The 25,819-nt window shown below is 33.9% G+C and overlaps 1 protein-coding gene across 1 annotated transcript in view; it reads right to left on the bottom strand.

The window, feature by feature from the left end:
• Positions 1–25,819, bottom strand: part of ADAMTS19 (ADAM metallopeptidase with thrombospondin type 1 motif 19) — a 284,954-nt gene that overhangs the window by 140,749 nt on the left and 118,386 nt on the right. The window contains exon 8 of the mRNA XM_060091906.1: positions 18,099–18,204. Coding sequence (XP_059947889.1) covers positions 18,099–18,204 — 106 coding nt within the window. The remainder of the gene's footprint in view (positions 1–18,098; positions 18,205–25,819) is intronic.

Raw genomic sequence — 25,819 nt, 5'->3', positions numbered from 1 at the left:
AGCATCACCAACCTAACAATGAACCTTGAAAGGAAAACTTATCCACATTTAGGAATGAAGAAAATTAGTAAAGACAGATTGACTTGCCCAAAGTTCATTCAGAGAGTAGCTGGCATGACAAGAATTCAAGCCCAAGTCTGTGTTGCTTTAATACGCTCTCTCTCATCCGCCCACTGAGTAATTTCTATCCTTAACCAAGGCGTGTGTACTAGAGGAAGATACTTGTGACTTTTGCTGTATGGAATTCTAAACTGTACAATATGGAAACAGTGAACTTACATGTTGCTATTACCAATTTTAGTGGGTCAAGGAACATTAATTACAGAAAAATTAATTTTGAATATTTTAAGAAGCAACAGATTTCTAGAAATAAGAGTATATTTGTTTTTGTCTATTACAGTAATCTGTTATCTTATGTTTCCCATCCTAAGAGTCCTAGATAATGTACTGTCTTTATCTTCATTTCTTATTTACTTCTTACAGTTTGTCTACTCTCCCTTTAGAATATATCCTCTCTTTCTTATAGTAAGATATGCTGATGTAATCAATATACTGATACTGTATACTGATCTAATCAGTATATCATACTACAAGATATACTTACTATAAGATATAGTAGATATACTGATGGGCATCAATGCAGAATGAAAGCCAAAAATTTTATTTCCTTCTAAAAGGGACTCCTCTGGCATTCTGAGAGAGATTAGCCAAATTTATGCTTAAAGGATACCTCCTGGAGCGTATGCTACCTTCTTATTTAATTAGCAGAATTTTAGATTAAATAGTACTATTGCTGAAACTTCTGGAATTGTCCCTTCCAAGTCCATGACTTCAGAATGTGCATGAAATAGCTGAACAGGCCTGTAACCAAACTTCAAAGAAGACTCATCATAACTGATGTATAATTTAACTACTGTATTTCTATATAGTTAATTTTATATAAGAATCAAAATAGCATATGCCAGAAAGGAAAAATATGTTGCCATATCTGTATTTTTATAGTCATAAAACCATATTTTCCAGTCAATGAAATTGCATTCTTTGACCCAAACTAATTCCTCTTTCCCTGCTTCTGGAACTCAACTGCTTTCTACTCTGAATCTCAAAATGATTGTCCAAAAGGTGAGTATTCCTAAAACAAATGCTATTCATTCATACAATAAATATTTGAGTTCCTGTAATATACAATGCACTCAACCTGGTACTATATGAGAAAAAATGTATTAGACACTAATCCTATTTTTATAGAGATTCCTGTCTAGTAGGGAGTGTGTGTGTGCGTGTGTGTGTGTGTGTAAATATCAGTATAAATCAGTATATATTAGATATTTACAACTAACAGTGTAAGGGAGTTAAAAAAGGAGATACATTTCCAGCTGGACTTTCAGGTCTAATTTCACAAAAAGGATTACATTTGGTTTGACCATTAAAGGGATTACGTTTGTCTTTACTTAATGGATAAGTAAAACTGAAAAAGGTATAAATCAGTAGGGCTGGGAGTTGGAATAAGAAAAAAGCATTAATAAAGACATGAAGCTTGAAAATTATGGATTGTTTACATTCATGAAATAGAGAAGTAGCTTATAAAGTTAGAAAGATAGATTGGGACCAATCTATAAAAGTCATGAATCTAAGGCTACGGAATTTGGAGTTCATTCATTAGGTGGTAAGGAGCAATAAAGATTTCTGAACTGAAGATCAGAACCATAATTCAGGAAGTTGAATCTGACGAAAGTAAGACATATTAGAAAGATTAGGTGCTAAGGCAAGGAGACCACTGAGGTGGGTATTGCAATAGTCCAAGCCTGGATAATAACAGAAGAGGGAATGGACAGATGGGATAACTATTTCAGATGACCAGTGAACAGAATTTGACAACTGATTATGGGAGGAGCTAAGACTAGAAAGAGTTAAAGATGTTTTAGGTGTCTCAACTTAAGAACTGATAACAATATTGATGCCAATAACAGAAATGCAGATGTCTGAAGAAGTGGGTTATAACCTGGCCCTACCTTGGTTTTACCCAGGCACAATTTCCATCAAAGCATGTAAGCAAATGTCATTGATTTCAAAGCCTTATTAATTACAAGGCATCTGCATTGTTGGTACTTTGGCAATACTTAAAACTTTAGCAGGTGCCCCAAATATGTGTTGCCTTCAAGGAGCTAACTTTGCATATTTATTGCCTCATTAGCCTCTCAGTTCCAAAGAAACTACTGAATTGTCAACTTAGTGGAAAAGCCATGTCTCTAGGCCAAAGTTTAATAAATATATATTAGTCTTTTCCCCTTGGTTCAAAAAAGCAAAACAAAAACCAGAAACATACAAGTATTTTGGCCATGTGAAAACATGTTCTGTGTTTTTATAATCACATAATTTATAAGTAATTTTCCCTAACTTATGTAATTTTATCCACTCATCATCTCTATGAAGTAGGCAATCTAATTACCAGATGAGATTCTTAATCAGTAAATAAATTGTATATGTTTAATGCAGTTTCTTTTAACTTTTAAAAATGCAGAACTCTGCTAGAGCTTTTTTATTTTCTTGACACCATGTATTACAAGTATAAATTATCATAAATGTGCTAGAGTCAAATTACAAAATTGTATCGTAAACTGTTTTCAAGACAAACAACTTTGTCTACAACCTTATATCCACACTATTATTTCAATAATATAAACCTATCTTAAAAGGACAGTTTTTATAATTAGGAAAACAAAGTGCTGAGGCATCAGATACTAAATGGTCAAAAAATAAATACTATTTCATTAATATAAGACAGTGACCATTTTCAAGTCCTTATGATTAATTTTATTGGCTACTTATTTTTTAAGTAATGGGATAAATTTAACAAGTGAGAAAAAGATGAGATGCTCAACCATTCTAGTAAGCAAAGAAACACAAAAACAAATTAAATTATAATTTAACATGTGCTAAACTCAAAGCTGGGAAAATAAACTGAAACTGTATTTACCAGCAGTCTTCTATTTAAATTTGGATAAATATTGCCATATGGCCTCCAAAAATAGTGCCCCACTTACACACCTCTCAAAATGTATAAGAATATCTGTTTCCTCACAGACGAATGCTTTTCATTCACTTACACTGTTAATCGAAACATCATTTAACAGCTATTTATTGAGCACAAATGAAAGGTGTGAGAGATACAATGTTAAACAGCAATGACAGCAGAAACAAACATTAAACAAAACAAGACACAGTCCCTGTCCTCAAGAAACACAATCTAGGGCTTCCCTGGTGGCACAGTGGTTAAGAATCCACCTGCCAATACAGGGGACACAGGTTCGAGCCCTAGTCTGGGAAGACCCCACATGCCGCAGAGTAACTAAGCCCATGTGCCACAACTACTGAGCCTGTGCTCTAGAGACCACGAGCCACAACTACTGAGCCCACGTGACACAACTACTGAAGCCCGCACACCAAGAGCCCATGTTCCACAACAAGAGAAGCCACCGCAATGAGAAGCCCGAGCATCACAACGAAGAGTAGCCCCCGCTTGCCGCAACTAGAGAAAGCCCATATGCAGCAATAAAGACCCAATGCAGCCAAAAATAAATAAATAAATAAACACAATCTAATTAGAGATAGACATTAAATAATCATGCAAATGCAAACCTACAACTGTAAAAAAAATTAGGAATGAAAACTACATAGAATTAATAAGAGCAGATATGAAGGGATTTAACCTACCCATGGAATACTTCTGTGAAGAAATGATGTGAAAGAAGAGTATGAGAAAATGAGGGAAGAGGACAGGGAGAGTTTTCTTGCCAAAGGAAGCACGTGGTCCTTACAGTGGGAGTAAATATGGATTCATCTGTGTAGATTTATGTAATCTGATAGTCGAAAGGAGAATTGCTTTGTGGTTTGACTGGCATCCTATTAACAACACTAGGCTATTCTCATATAAGCCATAAGAATATCTCGATGAGCTATGTGGTTATATCCTTTGCCATTTTTCTAATGGGACTTTGGTCATTTTGCAAATTTTTTTTTTTTTTTTTTTTTTTGTCTGTATGCGGGCCTCTCACTGTTGTGGCCTCTCCCGTTGAGGAGCACAGGCTCCGGATGCGCAGGCTCAGTGGCCATGGCTCACGGGCCCATCCGCTCTGCGGCATGTGGGATCTTCTCAGACCGGGGCATGAACCCATGTCCCCTGCATCGGCAGGCGGACTCTCAACCACTGTGCCACCAGGGAAGCCCTGCAAATTTATTTTTAAGAGCTCTTTTTATATTAAGGAAAATATTACTTTGTCATGTGTCAATATTACACATGATGCAAATGCTTGCACTGACTGTGATTTATCTTCTGACTTTTGTATTTTTTTCCTTGCCTTGATATTTAATTTCAAGTCACTAATTTTATGTGAATTTTCCTTAAATATTTCTAGATTTCACACCTAGAATCACAGACATTCTCTATTAAAAGACTAAAAAAGAAAAAAGCCAACAAAACAAAAAATCTCACATACAGAATCATTTTGGTGTGTTCCGATGTAGCGTCTAAGGTAGAGAATCAGATTTCTGTTACTTTTGTTATTGAATGATTCATTTCCTTCCATTGATTGTAGGTGCAGCTTTTATTATATGCTATGTTTCCACATCTTTTCCTACATATAAGTGGAATTTTTCTTCTTACTCTCTCTTCCATTGACTTGTCTGCTTTTTCCAGCACCAGCACAAACTGCTTTATCTATTCTGAAATGTATTACAATCTGATAGTGCTCACCCTCCTCCTCCCCACAGTTTTTTTTTGTTTGTTTGTTTGTTTTAAACAAGAAATTTCTCATGTTGAGTTTTCCACATGGACTCTAAAATCAGGCTGTCTAGTAAAAAAATTCTATAGATATTTTGGGCAGATTATATTAATTTATATATAGACAATTGTCTTTTTATAATATTGACTGTTCCTACCCCAAACCAGGAAATCTCTTTCCATTTATTTAAACCACTTTTATGACTCTGTGTGGTTAATAATTCTTCTTTTTATAAGTCTTTTACATTCCTTTGTAAGTATATTCCTAGGTGTTTTATCTTTTTAATTTTTATTTTATTTTTTGCTATCTTCAATATAAGTGAAATTTTTTTCTTTCTTTATAGTTTGCAAGTGGCTCTTGTTCTTGTATTGGAAAGGAAAAAAATTTTTACACAGTTTTGTAACAGGCCAATAAAATTCTTTCACTGTTCTAATAGGATTTTTAGTAGATTGTTGGAAGTTCTCCATTTATACAAATGATACTCATTTTGCCCCTCCTTTCTAATTTTAAATTTATTAAATATTTTCATGAAAACAAATATATGTAATATATATGTGTACACATACTACATTGTATGTGTGTGTGTCTGAATGTGTTATGTAATATAAATAACTTAAGTATTAAGGAGATAAACAGCAAGGTCCTACTGTATAGCACAGAGAACTATATTCAATGTCCTATGATTAAAAGAAACAAACCACCCAATTAAAAAATGGGTGAAAGACTTAAATAGGTCACCAAAGAAGACATACAGATGGCCAACAGGCACATGAAAAGATGCTCAACATCACTAATTATTAGAGAAATGCAAATCAAGACTACAATGAGGTATTACCTCACACTGGTCAGAATGGCCATCATTAAAAAATCTAGAAACAATAAATGCTGGAGAGGGTGTGGAGAAAAGGGAACCCTTTTGCACTGTTGGTGGGAATGTAAATTGATACAGCCACTATGGAGAAAAGTATGGAGGTTCCTTAGAAAACTAAAAATAGAACTACCATATGACCCAGCAATCCCACTACTGTGCATATACCCTGAGAAAACCATAATTCAAAAAGACACATGTACCCCAATGTTCACTGCAACACTATTTACAATAGCCAGGACATGGAAACAACCTAAATGTCCAACGACTGATGAATGGGTAAAGAAGATGTGGTACATATACAGAATGGAATATTACTCAGCCATAAAAAGGAATGAAACTGGATCATTTGCAGAGATGTGGATGGACCTAGAGTCTGTCATACAGAGTGAAGTAAGCCAGAAAGAGAAAAAAAAATATTGTATATTAATGCATATATGTGGAATCTAGAAAAATGGTACAGATGAACCTATTTGCAGGGCAGGAATAGAGACCTGGATGTAGAGAACGGACATGTGGACACAGCGGGGGGAAGGGAAGGGTGGGACGAATTGGGAGATCAGGACTGACACATGTACACTACCATGTGTAAAATAGATAGCTAGTGGGAACATGCTGTAAAGCACAGGAAGCTCAGCTCGGTGCTCTGTGGGATGGGGGGTCAAGTAGGAGGGAGGTCCAGGAGGGAGGGGATATAGGCATACAATTAGCTGATTAACTTCATTGTACAGCAGAAACTAACACAACATTGTAAAGCAATTATGCTCCAATAAAAAAAAAATCCTATGATAAACCATAATGGAAAGGAATATATTAAAAAAAAGAATATATATATGTGTAACTGAATCACTTTGCTGTACAGCTGTAATTAGCATAACATTGTAAATCAACTATACTTCAACAACAAAAAAAAAGTATTAAGGGAAACCATCACACAAATAGGAAATTTGAACAAGACAAATTCTAAGCTCCATGACCAACTTCTCTATCAGATCTTATATTTCTGCCTTCGAGAAGAAGGCATGCAAAGTGTGTGCTGTTGTAGAAATCATTTTAGTCCTGAAGTCCTAAAGACAGTCTTGTATACTTTCTCTTAGAAGTCTCATCTGTGATGTATCAGTCTTTATTTTATCTGGAATTGATTTCTAGAAATGAGCTGAGGAAAGTGTTCAATTTTATTTTTATACATGTGGAAAACCAATTGTACCACCACATTTTTATAAACAGCCAACTTTCTTTACTGGTCTGCAATGACAGTGTGGTCAGATGTCAGGTTTCAAGTAGGCATGGGCCTGTTTATGACTCTGTATTTCACTGTACTGCCTGTCAATATATGCGTAAATGTCAAGATCTTAGTTACTATAGTCTCATGATAGGTCTTCATTTCCATTAGAGAAAGATTCCCATGTTATTCTCCTCCTCATCCTCTTCTACTTTTGCCTCCAGCTCCACAGCTTCTCCAAGAATGTTTTGACTATTTTTGGCTATTTGTACTTATATGTAAATGTTAGAAATATCTACCAAGTTATATAAAAGTTTATCATTGGAATTTCCATGAACCTCTAAAATATGTACAGCAGAATTGACATCTGTAAGATATTTCATTTATCCACAAACATGGTATATTTCCACTGATACAGGTTTGATTTAATGAATTTTAATAGGGATATTTGCTTTTCTGTCTTTTGTTGGATTTATTCTTAAGTATTTTGTGTTTTCTATTGCTACAGTAAACAGCATCCTCATTTTTAATGATATTTTGTATTTTTGTGTTGACAGTTTTTTATATTTATCTTATATCCAATAGACTTACTATACTCATCAACTAATTCCATACTTTACCTTTGCATTATATTGTGTTTTTATGTAGGCAATCATATCATTTGCAAAGTAAAATAGCTTTGTTTCTTCCATTCTCATCCCTACATCTTTCATTTATTTTACTCTCATGCTGTACTGGTTTGTACCTCCAGTACATATATAGAAGTAGATATAGTGAGATCTTTGTGATTTTATTAAATTTATAGAGTATGTTTCTAATATTTAACAATTAAGAATCATGTTTCCCATTGATCTTGATAAATTTACATGAATAAATTTTATTTTATTGGATTTTTTCTGCATCTACTGAGATAGTATAATTTTCGTTAATTACAAACAAATATTATATATTAACACATATACGTGGAATCTGAAAAAAATGGTATAGATGATCTTATTCACAAAGCAGAAATAGACACAGACGTAGAGAACAAACATATGGATACCAAGGGGGAGGGTGGAGGGTGGGATGAATTGGGAGATTGGGATTGACATATATACATTATTGATACTATGTATAAAATAGATAACAAATGAGAACCTACGGTATAGAACATGGAACTCTACTCAATGCTCTGTAGTGACCTAAATGGGAAGGAAATCCAAAAAAGAGGGGATATATGTATACGTATAGCTGATTCACTTTGCTGTACAGAAGAAACTAACACAATATTGTAAAGCAACTATACTCCAATAAATTTTTTTTAAAAAATCAGAATCTGTTAATTAATCTGTTAATGTGAGGATTAAGATTTTTAAATGATAAATGACCTCTGCTATACAGACATAAAATCAACTTTATTCTCTTATATTAACTTTGTTTATTTATACAGTGCTGCTTTATTTTGAAAATGTTTCTTTGCCATTTTTGCATCATTCTCAGATAAGAAATAATTGATACTTGCTTCTTCATAATAGTCCTTTATTCATTTTCATATTATATTACTGCTAGCTTCAAATAATGAATTTGAGGATGTTCCTTCATTCTAGAAAATTTAGATTTTCTAAATTTCCTTGAAGCTATTGCTATGTGAACTTGTGTTTTCTTTGAAAAGATTCTAAAGTACTGATTCAATTTCTTTAAATAGTTATAGAGCTTTATGTCCTTCCATTACATTTTCTTAGAATTTTCCCATTTCATCCATTTAGCGTTTTGCCATGAAAGTATTTAGTGTATTTTCTTAGTATCTTTTTAATGTCTTTGGTATCTGTGTTACATCTCCTTTTCTCATTTCTAATACTGTTGAATTATGCCTGTTTTTCTCGATCAATCTCATCTTTGTCAATTTTATTATTTTTTTTTTTTTGCGGTACGTGGGCCCCTCACCTCTGTGGCCTCTCCCCTTGCAGAGCACAGGCTCTGGACACGCAGGGTCACCGGCCATGGCTCACGGGCCCAGCTGCTCTGCGGCACATGGGATCCTCCTGGACCGGGGCACGAACCCGCGTCCCCTGCATTGGCAGGCGGACTCCCAACCACTGCGCCACCAGGGAAGCCCTCATTTTTGTCAATTTTACTTGCATTTTCATATATTTAATTTTGGCTTTGTTATTCACATTTATCACATTTTTATTTTTCATTAACTTCTACTCTTCATTATTTCTTCTATTTTGTTTTTACTTTGTTGTTATCTTTCTAACATCTTAATTTGAAAACTTAGGGCATTAATTTCATCATAAAATTTTTATGTACATTTAAAGCTATTCATTTTCCTCTATGTGCTATTTTATCTGCAAGCTACACTTTCTAAATAGTATTTGTTATTGTTTAAACCTGAGAATATTCTGGTTTCCCTAATTATTTCTCCTTTGATCTATGGGTTTTTCAAAAGTATGCTTGTAAATTTCTAAATTTCTTAGTTTTTTTGTTACTGGATGTTTAACTTAATTGTATTATGATCAGAAAAATTCATCTGTATATTCATTTTTTGAAATTTGTTTAGACTTGTAGAATAAAACAATATATGGTCATTCTTTGTAACTATCCAGTATGCTTTAAAAGAGCAGGTGTTCTTTTATAATTGGCTGTAGGTTTTATATCTGCCCAATAGATCAATATTTTTAGTTGTTCAAATCTCTTCTCTTCCATATAGATCTTTTTGTTCAATTGATCTACCAGTTTCAGAGAGCTGTGTTAAAAACTCCCACTATGACTGTAGTTGTATCTCTGTTTTGTTAATGCTTGCCTTTATGCTGTGAATCTATGCCATTCGAATAGGGTTCATCCCAGACTCTGATGGATTCTTTTTCACTCCATGTCCTGAAGCAAACAAACCATTTGTTGCCAGCTGGCTGGAGATACACATTGCCATGTAAGGGGCTGTGAAGCTCTGGCTCCCTTTCACCAGGCTACAATAAACCCTCAGCTCCTCCATCCAGTATTAAGACTTAGCCTCCTGTGAGTGAGAAATTCCATCTCTTTTATATCAATAGGTTACTTCTATATCTAATATGTGAAAATTTTTTCTTTCTGGCTCTTTAGCTTGACTATTGATTTAAAAAATCTCTCTTTGGTATTTTTAGGTATTTAAAATGGGGAGGGGAGATTTCAATGTCTTTACAATGTCTATGAATCCAAATCATAATGTTAATTCCAATGTAAATTTTTAATGTGACAGTAAATGCAAACTTATTACTTAGATAAAACAACTGATTTCCTCAAGCAGAATATTTTATTCATTTCTACTAGACAATTAGTACTTTCATATATTCAGCTGTTCTACACGGTTTAGGAGGTTATATATTCTACATTTTTAGTAATCAATTTATTGAATAAAAGTACATACTACGTGCCAAGTATGCAAGTACTACAGTTCTAGAGGTTGGGAATACAACAGTGAACTAAGGAGTCAAGAATTTATCATATACATACAGATAGATTGATAGATATGTAGGTGGACAGATAGACAGATAGATACACAGCTGAATTGGAAACATTCTATGAAGAAAATTAAAGTCGGCAGAGGAGGATAAACTGGAGTTGTGATTATATTTACATTTGTAAGTCATTTTATCAGAAAGGCCTCACTAAGGTGACACTTGAGCAGAGAACTAAAGAAGAAAAACAGAGACAGCCACGTGGCTGTTCTGGAGAAGAATACTGCAGGCAGAAGGAAAAGCAAAAGGTACAGGGTTTGAGGTAGATGTTTGCTTCATGTGTTTGAGTTACAGAAAAGAGGCTGATGCATCTAGAGCCCTCTTAGTAAGGAGGGAAATGGTAGGCTGGAAGTGAAGGAGGCTAGACTATGTAAGGTCTTGTGGGGCATTTTAAGGGCTGGGAGTTTTACCAGTACGATAGGAAGCTACTGGAAGATTTTGAGCAAAGAAGTCAGGCAATTTGCTTTGTTTTAGAAGACTGTCCCTGGCTCTGAATTGAAAACAGGCTGTAGGAGGCAAGGGATGAAAAGTAAAGATCATTTACGAGGCCACTGTAATAATCCAGATGAGAAGTGATATTGGCTTGGCCCAGAGTGGTAGCAGGAGAATTAGTGAGAAGTAATCAGATTCTGGATGTATTATGAAGGTGGAGTCAACAGCTGATGAATAGAATGTTGATAGCGAGAAACGGAGAGGGCTCAAGGACAGTTTCATGGTGTTTGGCTGAGTAACTGCAAGGATGGAGCTTCCACTTTTTGTGATAGGAAGACCTCAGGGAAGAGCACTTCTAGGGTGTAGGGAATCATTTCTGCATGTGCATGCAGGAATAAAGTCTCACTCCATGTAGCCTTGGGTATATTTAAAAACACATGGGGACTTCCCTGGTGGCACAGTGGTTAATAATCCGCCTGCCAATGCAGGGGACATGGGTTCAAGCCCTGGTCCAGGAAGATGCCACATGCTGTGGAACAACTAAGCCTGTGCGCCACGACTATTGAGCCTGTGCTCTAGAGCCTGTGAGCCATAACTACTGAGCCTGTGTACCATAACTACTGAGTCTGTGTGCCACAACTACTGAAGCCCACACACCCTAGAGCCCCCACTTGCTACAACTAGAGAAAGCCCGTGCACAGCAACGAAGACCCAAAACAGCCAAAAATAAATAAATAAATTAATTAATTTAAAAACACCCATATTATTTTAATAAAACTTTACCTAATAACTTATTAAAAGTTTCATACAATAGCTAAAAATGCTCTAAACAATTTGAGTGTGCATACAGCACCTTTTCTATAATAAAATTCATTGACATTCTACACATAAGAATATTTTACTAAGATAATTACTATATTAAAACATTCACTTATTTAACACATTTATTGTTTGCCTAGTATGTACCGAGCACTATCAAATGGATTAGGAATTTCATGATAATAAAAAATAGGCATGGTTCATTACCCCTTGGAGTTGAAAGCCTATGAATAGATAAATGAATACACATTTATAAAGAGATGGTGGCATTAAGTGTTTAATAGACTGACCTACACAGAACACATCCTATAGGAAATGGTTATTGATAAGATGTGTGAATTATGATCAGTAGGACATAATTACTCAAAGATGTTCCTATCCTTGTAAGGTAGAGGGTTTAGCATGTGCCAATGTCCTGCAGTGTGAAGAACCACGGTACATTAGAAACACTGTAAGAACTCTAATGTGGCTGCAGTGCTGAGAATGAGAGGGAGCGTAGTGTGAAGTACGGCTGAAGACATTAGGTTGGGGATAGATAATAAAGAGCCAGCCCAGAAGTAAGTTAAGTGAGTTAGAAGTACCCTTCTGCATTTCTGACATAGCATAGTAATTAACAACATGGGCTTTGGATTTGGACAGACTTGACTTTGAACATCCACTCAGTCATTAGCTGTGTGAGCTTTGGCAACCATCATCCCTAAAGTAAAGCTAATATTATTGCCTTCCTTCCTCAGGTGGGAGCAGAAGTCTTTGGTCTCAATGTGCTAAGTCAGTGTAAAGTTTTGTTGCCCAATAAATCTCCAGATATAGCAAGGTCAGAAAGATACTCACAGGATTACGTTACTAACAATTATCTTTCAAATTATTATTTCCATAATAATTTATATATTTTATAATATCTAAGACCTGGGGCTAATTTTTAGTAAAAGCTCACCCAATATTAAAGGGTTTATTTTATTTTCAGTTGGAATTCACAGAGAGGGCTGAATTACTTGTGGCCCTAAAGGAAAAAGTACGTGATATGTATATATGGTACATATATGTATATATTCATATTTCGTGTATATATATACACACACACATTTATATAACAAACAAATCTAAAATACCACTAAAATGTGTACAGAAGAACAACTTTTATTATTTGCAATGGATTGTATCACAGAATTTATGTCTAAAAGGACTGTACTGAATATATGAGGACAGAGATAAACAATTCAAATAAAAACCGCCATTCAGGCTAAAAATAAAAACATTCCTCTCTGGCAACCAAATGTGACTCCTCTGTAATACTGACTTAGAGTGAATAACTGTTATGTAACAGGGCTACTCAAAGTGTGGTCTGGGCAATGGCTGCCAGAAGGGGAACTCTTTTTTTTACAGATCTGTAATTAGATAAGCGGCTGGCATAGAATGTAAATCAGCTACATCATTAAGCACACAGTTTAGTTCAACTGACATTTTTTTTTAATTTCAAGACTTTTTCAACAAAGTGAGCAATGTGCTATATTCTGGCATAGCTCCTTACCTCATCAGAGACCACATTTCCAATGTAAGATCAGTTATTGAGCAGCTAATGAGAAAATCAAATTTAATGGAGAGAATTGTACTACACACTAAAGTAGATTCTAGATGACCTTCAAGTGTTATATGGCAATAAAGAGAGACGAGAGATAGAGAGCGGGAGGAGAAGAAAATAGAAAACAACTAGACAAAAATATTTTCCTAATTGTAGAATGAGGAAGCACTTCCAATTGCAAAAAACTGTAGAAAAAATAATATGAGATTTGACTACTAAAAAACAGTCTGCAGGTCAAAAACTTTAAAAGACAAGATCAAACTAAGAGAACTAGGAAGATCTTAACAATATATTTGATCAAAAAAGAATGTCCTTAACATCAGAAGAACCCCTAAAAAATTAATCTCTCTTAGTTTCAGTTTTCTCATCTGTAAAAAGATGATAATACTTACTTCAAGACTTCTGTGAGATTGGATTAGATATGAATAAACTGTTTAGTACAATGTCTGATAATAAGTATTTTAAATTATTTGATAGTCTTTAGCAACATAATATAAATATGATATTCTAAAACTTTAAAAATACTGTGTAATTGTGCAGTTGAGAGTTAACTCCACAAGCTTGTGTGGTCCCAAACCTGCACATTCTAAACAAAGGTCTGGGACTTGCCTTGCTCTTCAGAGCTAACTCTAAGCCCTTGAAATATCCTGCCTAATAAAAAAGTATTTGTTTACTTGGGGGCCCTGGGACATGTCCAATAGTTAATACTAACAATGTGATTTGTGGTGGGGGACTTAGAACAGCTTGACCTCTGTAGGGAATAGGTGGTCAGCCATGCCTACGTGACTAAATTCCACTAAAAACCCTGAGTACCAAAGCCCGGGTTAGCTTCTCTAGTTGGCAGTATAATGTGCGTGTTCTCAGACATTATTATTGAGAGAATTAAGCATAGTCTGTACAACTCCACTAGAAGAGGACAAGTGGCAGCTTGTGCCAGGTGTCCCCTGGACCCTGCCCTGTGTGCCTTTTTCCTTTGCTGATTTTAATCTATATCCTTTTACTGTAATAAACTATCATTAGGAGTAAAACAGCTTGGCTGAATTTTATGAGTCCTTCTAGCAAATCATTGAACCTGAGGGTGGTCTTGGGGACTCTCTCTCCACACACAGTAATGTAACCACAATTAATATATTAATAATAAATTACAGCTTGAAATCAAAGTATAATCTCTCACTTTAAGAAATTTTGTTCATAAAGATGATATAAGACATATAAAATATAGTGACTATGTGTATACATATGTATTCACAAACCCTGTCAAAGTTATGAACAATTTCATAAGGTATTTTATTTATAAAAATAAAGTTTTAGCCTTCATCACAGTAAATTAATGAAAGTCCTATCTGTATTTCATGAGCATAAAACATTAAATACCAATAAAAACATTCTATTGTTGAAATTTTTGGTTATAAGAAAAATAATCACTCCCCTGACCTATCATTTAGAAAGAAAAATAATTTTGGAAAGGAATCATAAAATATTGGTATAAATCATTTTTTCCTCTTTCTTGCTATGGATTCTAACTTATACTTTTGTATATAATTAAATATAAGATTTTTAATTGGTAATTTCTCTAAGGAAAACTTTAATATATTTTTGCAGACATTACTTAAGATTCTTTTGCAATAGTAAAAGAAGGATATTTTTGTTCACTTCAATTACTTAAATTCTAACCTCCCACAAGAGTCAGATTTATTATTTGGTGGCCCATATTGACTTTCCCAGCTATACATGGAGTTGCTCTGGGAATTTCTAGAGATCAAATTCAAGGCAACAATCATAAATACACTCAAATCAATTTAGAATCATTTCATGCGTAATTATAAATGTATTCTTTATTGACAAGTTCAGATGAAATCATTCTGCCTTTCTTAAACTGTGTGTTGAAAAATTAAATGATCCATTTCTGCCTACAGGAAAAATATTGAATACGTTGGAAGAAATTATAACCAAAAAAAGAAAGAAATCCAAAAAGAAAAAAAAATAAGAATTAAGTAGCTTCACTTAAGTAGCTGAATCTTAATTATACCTCTAAGTAAAAGAGCTCTGTTGTCTGTGTGTGTGTGCGCGTGCGCACATGCACATAGAATCCATAAATATACTTATCTGACATCTATGAAAACTTTCCCTATGTGAGAAGCTATGTATATATGAACATTGTCTTTTATTTCCTCTTCCTACATTTTTGTTTCATTGTGCTTTTTATCTTACACTGGATGATGATGATGTAATTTATATGGATGAACTTCCTGCTGTTCGTTTGTTCTTTATGAAGACACCATTACTCTCACTGCTATTGTCTCCCACTATCTAGCAGCAAGAAAAATTTTAGCCTCTACTTTTGAGACAAATATTGCTTACTGGTAAGGAGAATTCTTAGCAGCTAAGTAGTTCAACATATATCACATGTCCTGGTATTAATCCATCAAGCATTACACATACCTTTGGCACATCTCTATTGATTTTGGGTACAGCTCTATAAAAGTCAAATAAAATAATATTTTACTACCATTTTAGCCATTCCAACCTGAGTTCCTGGTCATAAACCAATGTTTCTACTACTTAAAGCTGAAGTGGCCTTTCCTTAAGTTATATCATTTAGTTTTTTGTTTAAGTAGTTGTAGGTTATTGACCGAGCCTTTGCATATTAATGAAGCAACCTGTACTGTGGTTGGTTCCTTTAATTACTGTTTTTCCTATGTTTTAGAATATAACACAGACTGAAGAAATTAATTTAAAAGAAGTTGCTTTTAAACTCTAAAATTTCTTTTTAAAGTGAACCCTCTAGTATTCAAGGTACTTGACAAAATTATTTAATGTCTGTTTCATTAAAAGATACTCAGCTTGTCTACCAAACTGTTAATGCATGGCTGAAGTAAACATTTTAATTATTCAGAAACTTACATTTAATTTATAAAAATTGTATTTATGATTAATATGCACTGTCTTAAAATATTTTTAACAATAACTTTTTCTTGCCTCTAAACATTATTGTCAGCATTTTTCATTCAAATAATACATGTGGTTTTTCCTATTATGATTAAACTGAAACATCTTTAAATTATGAAAACTGTATTGGAATTAAGAATCTAAATCCTATGATTCCTGGTGTGAGATACTGAATGAGGTCATTGCACTGCATACTTTCCCTAAAGGATAAGGATTTTAAAGTGTATTTATCTTTTCTTGTTTGTTTTTCAAATAACAAACTCCTCATATATTCTAGAGCACTTGAATGACTACTGAAATACTGCATGGGAGAAAATGAAAGTGTACCTACACATTTGAAAACAGTGACATCAAAAATCAATCCCTGCTGATAATATCCTATTTCTCGGACTAGGTTATGGGTACATGGGTACATTCAATTTTTGATAATTCATAGGGCTGTATAATTATGACTTGATCATTTTCCTATACTTCAGTTTACTCTAATAAAAAGGGTTTTTTTAAACAAACACCATTATGTCATTTATAAGTTTTTGTCTAAGTTTTCCTTTTCCAGTCAAATTCCACTGCCAACACAAGTTTACGCAATTGTCTACAGAGTCCAGGTATATAATGAAAATGAAGTCAGCTGGGTGCACGATAGCAGAGTGCTGCCGCCTGTGATGAGCTGGGAAAGATGGGCCCAGCCTAAAGGGTACAGACGCTACTCAACTCCAAGGAATGGCTGCCATATGGGACTGTGAGTCTAATGTTGCCAGGTCTGGAAATTTGAATTTTTATGTCAAATTTATACTTTTTAATGTTGGCAACTGATTCAATTTTTGAAACACTGCTGGCCAAACTAAATATGTCTTTGACCAAAGAGGTCTCCATAAAGATCACCTCCCTGAGTAGGACTTCAGTAAATCTGAGTTCAATTAAAATACTTTTCATCTGCACTGCTGACACTGCTAGCATGAAGCGAAGCCTACAGTCAAAATAAGTCTGATTCCCTAACCCACACCATTCTACTATAATGTATTTCTTGTAAATATGTGTCTATTTCTTATGTCATTTGAATCTCAAACCAACCTCATAACACAGATATTATCTGCATTTTATTGATGAGGAATCCAAGGTCCAAAGATAGTAGACAACTTAATGAAGAAATTCAGAACAGTATGACCTGAGTTAGATTACTTGAGTTCAAATCCTTCCTCCATCATAGTATTTTTATAACTGTGGGAGGGTAAATTAACCTCTCTGTACTTCAGTTTTCTCCCCTGTAGGATGGGTACTCTTACAGTCTACCTGACAAGAACACTGTGGGGATATATAAAGCATGTAGAAATGTGCCTGGCACATAGTAAGTGCTATATAAGTGTTGCTACCACTAATTATTATTGCTATTTTTATTATCTGTAAAATGAAATCCCTGCTTTTTGTGAGTTTTAAGTGAAATAATTTATGTAAAGTGCTTACTTAGAATTATGCCTGAGACGTACTTAATGTTCATTACACATGAATTGTGAGACCAGTTTAATTCTCTTCCAGATCCATTACTCCTAAACTGTACAGATTAATTCCTTTGCTCTGTAGTGGATAATAACAAACAGGTACTATTAGAAGCTGGAACTATTTTTACTTGTACATAGTGTTTTCCTTGGATGCTTGAATAATGCACAGTTGTGTAGTGTCATGATTATTGCAAGGTTTATATCATTTGGAAATGTGAGTGAAATGAATCAGGTGCCATGTAATGATTGTCCTGATGAGGATTTTAATAATGTAGTAAGATTTCATTCAGAGTATCAGGAATGGTTACAACATCCAGAAGATACTCTTCAAATTTAAATATCTTTTCTGCCTCCTCTTTTACCTAATTTAAAAACTTAGGCTCAAAGCAAAAAATGAAAAGATATGCATGTAATTCAATAACTCAAATTACAAAGGTACGTGCTAATATATTAGCATAGCCAGGATTTTTACTTACTTGTGGCCCATTTCATGAGCAATTGTAAATGCAAGGTTCAGGCCATTGTCTTCAGCAATAATACATTTTCTCTTTTCACTACACATTCCACTCAAGTAAGCTATACCTAGAAAACACAAATGTTAATTATCAAATGTCAGAATTAAAATGCAAATATTTATGCTTTGTATTAATAGAAGAAAAGAAAAATGATAGTTTTCCCCCTCAAATATGTCAATATTAAACTGTGATATCCAGCCCCTAAAAACAATTTCAGGAGAAAATGCATATGTATATGTCACTCAATAAACTGTTAATATTGTTTTCAATTTTATATTTTAGATGAAATTATTTTATCAATTATACAGTTCTCAAAAGGCATACCATAAACATACATTTTATAAATACCACTTTTCATTGTCATGTAAGATAAAGTTACAACTTAGAAAATGTAAATGAAAAAGCAATGATTATTTAAATATTTTTCAATTCTTGAAACCTAGTTTCAAAGAAATACCCTAAAATAAACTATATTTATAAGATTCTTGAACTCACATTTATATTTTTAGTTAATAAAATTTTGAAATTTTATTTTATGAAATACCATTTTAACTAATGTAACATAAAAACTATCTATGGTACTTGGAAAACTGAAAATGTTTCCTTTGAAAATTTCTTAGTTAATAAGATGATCTGACCATGGAGTACATGATATTGAAATATTATTTCAGACAAAAATTTCAGCAAGACATTTGATCTTTTGGTTTAAATTATTAGTAAAGAGGATAATATCTGAAATCACTAATACTCTTTAGTCAAAGATTTATGTACTATTTTACTAATTCAGATATACTCCTGAATAAATATCATTTAATACAAGGAACTATAATCTTCCAAGAGTATGTTTTAATGTATCTTCAAGTAACAAAAGTTATTTGTTATAAAATAAAATTGCTATTTTTTGAATTAGTTGTATGTTCTCTAATTCTCATATCCTTATAAAATACATGTAAGCTCATTTTATGAAAAGATTAAAGCCAGGACAGGTAAAATGATTTGCAAAGATCACATGACTACCAAAGATAAATCCATTTACCAGCTAATTTTATTTTGCTTCTGATTACAATTTAGAGCAGAGTTGCCCCTAATTAAAGGTGGTTAGCTGAATGCTTGTAACTTTTTTTCTCCAGAAACTTAAAGAATAATGGCACGGAATAATTAAATTTAAATAAAACAATAAACCACCTTGCCCGGGTTTTGGAAAGAGAAGATTCATGAAGGAACACGAACTGATTTAGTGGAGCCACAGCCACATGACAGGAGAGAAGGATTTTATGAGCCTGGTAGAACCCCAGAGAGGCTCAAGACTGAGGCACACAAGGTGTTTGAGGAGAGGCACTGCTGGAGGGTTGAAAATGGAGATTAGTTCAAAGTTTATCCTTAACTACTCTTTCAAACCTTCATGTTGAATGTCAAGGCTTGGTATCCACTGGCCTATCAGACAAATGAAGATATATTTGTTAAGCAAAATGTAGTATAAACAGGTTATTTAAAACATATAACTATAGGAAGAAACAGCCAAGAGATTAAATATACATATGTTACTTTCTCTAAGTATTTAGAAATTAAAATAGATCTTATAGACATTTCAAATTCACAAATAGATGAATAACTTCTTTATTAATGGATGGGTAGATGGATGGATGAATGGATGAATAGAGAGATGATATGCCCTACTTCATTTGGCTTATTAAGGCGACTGAAATTATTCCAGGGTTAAATCAAGATAAAGTGGGAAGGAAAGATGAAGGTAGTAACAAACAGAAGGGAGAAGAAGAGAAAGAGGAGAAAAACATGTTCTTATCTAGTTCCATTAAACGATAAGTGAAATAAACACTTAAAAAATTCTTAAACGTAGTGTGAATTTTAGGAGTGCTAAATCAGGTACTTATTAAAACAACAAAAAATGGAAAACTAAGATTTAGGAGTAACTGAACTTGTGTCATAATTGAACAGAAGAAAGAAGGAAGAAAGAAGGAAGGAACAGATGGAGGGTGAAAGAAAAGTAGCTCCTCTTAAAAGGATATTAAAATTCTCTTGAGCATTTTAAGATTTTTAAAGATATATAATTTGAGATTAAACATTCTGCAAAAATTCTAAATCAAGCTCAACTATAATTAGCATGATGATGACCACTGTTTGGTACAAAATTTCCTTTAGAATGCCCATATATTTCACCACGTTTTTCACCACAACTAAAATAATTCCATCACCATATGCAGATTAAAATTCAGCCAATGTGGGTTGTCATCATGTCATATATCCCTTTGCTACATGAACCAGTACATATCAAATTTATCCACTTTAATAAGTTTTACATTTCTTCTCCCATACCCATTCAAATATACTGTTCCCAAATAAAAATAGCATTGTCACTTGTTTTAAATTCTTATATTTTCTATATTATTCTTTTTGTTGTATACTTACATATTTTTTCCATATTTTTCTGTAATGTTACCACATTGGCTAGGATTTTCAACATACTGTTGAAATATGTGGTATTGAGCTCTGTGTTTTCCCTGCTGACTTTAATAGGAATGTTTACAGTTTCACAATGGAGATGACTGCTGTAAGGACTTTGAAAGATATAGCTTGTTAAGTTAAGGAACTTAGTTTCTAATATTCTTGTGTGTCTAAGTGAAAAAGGAGGCAATGTTATATGATTCATGGGTCAAAGGTGGATGGCTATTGGAAATAGCAACCGAGAGAAATAGGAAAGAGAGCTGAGATTTTGTAGATCGGGTATAAAGGAAGAATCCTAGGGTGTAAGAAGTGGCAGTAAAACTGAGAGTGAGAGAAGAGATAGACCTTGTAAAGGCTCTATGCTTGATAAGTAAAGTAAGGTCAGAGCCTGATACTTGGCAGAAATGAATACAGTGGTCAGGAGAATGGAGTCATCAATGAGGTAAAAGAACAGACACTTTCCAAAAAAAAGTATTGGAGACTGTGATAAGAGATAGACTTAGGGATTTTTAGATTTCAGAGCTGAAATTCCATGACATGATTAGGTATTGCCATGAGAGTAAAGAAGGGCAGAGGTAGAGGCTGAGATCAAAGGATAATTAAGTAGTGTTGGGGGGACTGATTCCATGAACATGAAACTGCACATGATCACAAAGAACTTAGGTGGGAAAGGTGGCCAACATCCATAGGAAATGTGAGCGAGAATCAAGGAGATGGATCAGTCACAGTGACAGTGAGGGACATGATGGTAAAGCTCAAGCTTCAGCTTCAAATGCTGAGTTTTTATATGAGGGCAAGAGAGATTTTGATTTAGAAGCAACAGTGGGAAGCAAGAGGAATGCAGAAGGTGTACAACTTTGGTATCTTCCCAGCACCAGCCCTGTGGTACAGGGGAAGAGAAAGAATGAACAGTGACCTCTCTGGGGGCCCTAAATTCTTCACCAAGTTATGGGAAATCAATGACTACTGTGTGGTCATATAAAAACATATGGTGGTAAAAATGATAATTTATAATATACAAGACATATTTTGTACTGTAAAATATAAATTTATATAAAATAAAATTCAAAAATGATGAGTACATATTGACATAGAGGAATGATCACAACTAAGTGTTAAAAAATCCAAAGCATGGGCTTCCTTGGTGGTGCAGTGGTTGAGAGTCCGCCTGCCAATGCAGGGGACATGGGTTCGTGCCGCAGTCCGGGAAGATCCCACATGCCGCGAAGCGGCTGGGCCCGTGAGCCATGGCCGCTGAGCCCACGCGTCCAGAGCCTGTTCTCCGCAACGGGAGAGGCCACAACAGTGAGAGGCCCGCGTACCACACACACACACAAAAAATCCAAATCACCACATTTTCATAGGAAAACAAAAAGACCACATAAATATGCTAAATTGTTAACAGCAACTGTATTATGTGAAGAGACTGTGGGTAACTTTTCTTCCTTTTTTCCCATTTTCCAAATTCATGTAAGTGTTTATAATAGTTTTATAGTAAGAAAATTAAAGACATAAATATGATAATCATGTTTATGAAATTTGAATAGTAGTTAATACAATGTCTTCTAGATCAGGGTGTAATTTAACAACCAAAAATGACCCTCTACTGCTATTCTTCTTTTACTGAAATGTAGAGTCAAAATCTTCAACTAAGTTTCTGATAAGTTTGAATTTCATTGTTCTTACATTTGGCACACTGAGGAGATTTTCTTTGACTTAAAAGTTATGGAGAATAATTGTAACCATGACTAATTTAAATGATTTGCATTATTCTGTTTAAAAGCCCATGCTTTTCAGGTCCTTTCAAGAACCCACATGTTTCCTATTATAACAAGGGGTAGAGGTTAGGAGGGGAAAGGATTTAACACAGCTGTTATTTAAAGATAGCTATAATACAGACGCTTTTTAAAGCCCTCTTTTAATGTAGAAATTCTGAAAACACAAAGGAAACCAAAACAACTTCTAATTTGTCATCTAAAAATGAATCAAATCATGCACCAGGAGTCAAGAGAATCTCTCATCTGAAAACAAAACACACTATCCTGGACCTGATATGACACACCTCATCAAGATGATCAGAAACCTCTAAAACCCTACAGAATACATGTTACAATAATGGTCTAATCAGGACATCACAGTTTTTAATGTGATCAAATGGGTGTATCCTACCAAAAGGAAGTCATCCAGCTCCCAAACTGCTGCCTTTAAACACTAGCTAGACCACCTCAGTTCAAAATCCTGGCTTTCCTGGCATAAAATACTGCATAATCCTAGGTAAGTTATTTATCTTATGATTGCACCCTATGAGGTAAGTTTTTACCTATGAGTCCTACTATTTCTTGAGGCCTAATGTAGTGTAGTGTGTGACAGGTCCCCAAGGTAGAAAAATGAATCCATGCTGAGCACTGCTTTCAGGAGCCTGAGCCACACAAACACACATTTAAAAAATGTTCTGAGACATAAAGATGTACATAGGATATTATGGGAGAATAACTTACAAAAGACACTGAATAGGGGAAATCAAAGCAGGAAAGGCTTTTAGAGAGGGAAATAGTTTGGCGGTATCGTTGAGTGGGCAGAGGTGAGCCAGGGAAAGGAAGTGGAAGTTGGGGGGTAGAATTCCTGAACAAAGGACTGATCAGGGAAAAACGTAAAAAAATGCTTATGAGCTGATGTTACTGACAGAGGGATGCTTATGTTCCTTAAATGCGCAGGCCCTGTAGTACATTTCTGCATCAACACTGTATTTGGCACATTCTCAGTAAGGGGTACTTTAAAGGAAATGCATAGAAAGACTAATATAAAATGTGATTCAATGCAGGGCCTTAAATAAAAAATATAATTTAGAAGAATCAAATGTATTTCATCCACGAATTTGAAAAAAAATTTACAATATTTTAATAATGATGTCCAGATAATGTAAAAGCCACTTACACAATTACATTCAAATTGGGCCTTGAAAATATTTTAAAACAATAACTTGCCTTACTAGTTTGCTAATTATCTGCCTCTGTTCCATTAAAAGACAAGATAATGATCTAGGACTATAAAAGCACAATTATATAAGTTATACATTTAATATCAGTATAGTTATAACAGTAATTAAAAATAGACTTCCAGGTCCTCTTAAATGTTTAAGTAACTTATAACATTCTTAACAGTACAGTTTCTATGAATACTAAGAAAAAAAGTGACTTCTAATGACAACAAAAATGGTATTAGTTTAATGAAAAGTACAGTGAAACTCTGTGGTCAAATAAGGCAGAATATTGTTTAGACATTAAAATATTGTTTTTATGTTCTCATGTCACGTAGAATGAGACTCCTTTTCTGAAAAACACATAGAGATGCCAAATAATATGTAATATACAAATTTCTGAATGTATAGCTAAGGTTGAAGTAAAAACAATTCTCAGGTACAGGAATAAAGCTTAAAAAAATTCAAGTCTGGAGTGATAAGATCATGAGTTAATGCTGTCAGAGCCTGGGTATCACATAAGATACAAGTCTTATTAAATAGTGGGTGTGGTTTCAAAATATCTGCAGTGACAGGTATTAGTGAGTAAGGAACTGAGATCCATATGCAAATCAGAAAGCCTGGAATAGCTGCTGTTAATGACTTTCAAACATGCTTGAAAATAACTTTAAAAATCCATATGCAGGAAAGCAGCAAGGAACTCTGGCTCAAAATAAATTCTGGGTATCCTAGAAAAGACTTGATAAACAAATCAAAACTCCAAGCCATCATCACGCATAGGTGTGAAGCCACAAGAGTACTAAACTATGAATGTAATGTACAAACTGATCCTACAATTTGGGGATCATACAAAGATTAGGGATTTCCTTGTCAGTTAAGTAAAAATAAATGAAATATCACTATGATATCATCTCGGTAAACATAAAATTCCCACAAGGAAGGTGACTTAAGATGAGCTCACAAATAAAAATTACAAACCAAGTAAAGAAAAGGTTCACTGTGAGAGGGAAGTCATCTCTACATAAAAACTAGAGAATAAATGATGATGAAGTAAAGGTATTTTTAACGTAAAGATAGGGAGCTTGAAATCCACTTTCACTGGGCCACCACAAACCAAATGCATCTTTTTGTAAATTAGAGAAAGAAACCCCTTCTTAATGATACTTTATATTAAAATATTGGTGTAGATAATGCTGTGATAAAGATAGGAGTGCTTATATCTTTTTGAATTAGTGTTTTCATTCTTCAGATAAATATCCAGAAAAGGAATAGCTATATCTAGTCTTAATTTTTTAACCACTGTCCATACTGTTTTCCATAGTGGCTACAAATTATTTACAAGAATCAAGATATGGAAATAACCTAAGTGCCCATCAATGTATGAATAAATAAAGAAGATGTGGTACATACATACAGTATAATACTTCTCAGCCATTAAAAAAGGATGTAATCTTGCTATTTGCAACAATGTGGTTGGACCTTGAAGGAACTATGCTAAGTGAAATATGTAGATGAAGAAAGACAAACACCATATGATCTCACTCATGTGTAATATAAATGAACAAAAACAAAATAAATGAACAAACCAAACCAAATAAAAACACAAAGATACAGAGAACAGAGTAGTGGTTACCAAAGGGGAAGGGGCAGGCGGGAGGGCAAAATAGATAAAGGGGTTCAAATGCATGGTGGCAGATGAAAACTAAACTTTTGATTGTGAGCATGCAACAGCATACACAGAAGTCAAAATATAATGCACACATGAAACATATAATGTTATAAACCAATGTTACTTCAATACATTAAAAAATTAATCAGAAAAAATTCTTGGTGTAAAGAAATGTTAAAGAATTTTCTTCAAACAGAAGGAATAATCCCAGAATCAAACATGGAAATACAGAGGAAATAAAGAATACCAGAAAGAGTAACTATATGAGCAACTGTAAATAAATATCAAATACACAAAACACTAATTTTAATGTCTTCCAATTTTAAAATACATGCAACAACATATAGTGGGGGCATAAATGAAGTTCAAGTGTTCAAAAGTTCTAGCAATATTAGGAGAGTAATAAAAGGATACATGTCGTAACACATAGGGTAATTTCAAAAGAATAGTAAAATAATATATAATCAACAGTTGTAAATGTAGAAAATGGCATACAAATATTAGATTGACCTATATCAAAAAGCAAGAACAGAGGGAAAAAGAAACAAGAAATAAAATTAAAAGTGAAACAAA

The sequence above is a fragment of the Mesoplodon densirostris genome, chromosome 3, assembly GCF_025265405.1.
Source record: "Mesoplodon densirostris isolate mMesDen1 chromosome 3, mMesDen1 primary haplotype, whole genome shotgun sequence".
Taxonomy (NCBI): Eukaryota; Metazoa; Chordata; class Mammalia; order Artiodactyla; family Ziphiidae; genus Mesoplodon; species Mesoplodon densirostris.
This window is presented reverse-complemented; position numbering and strand designations above follow the sequence as displayed.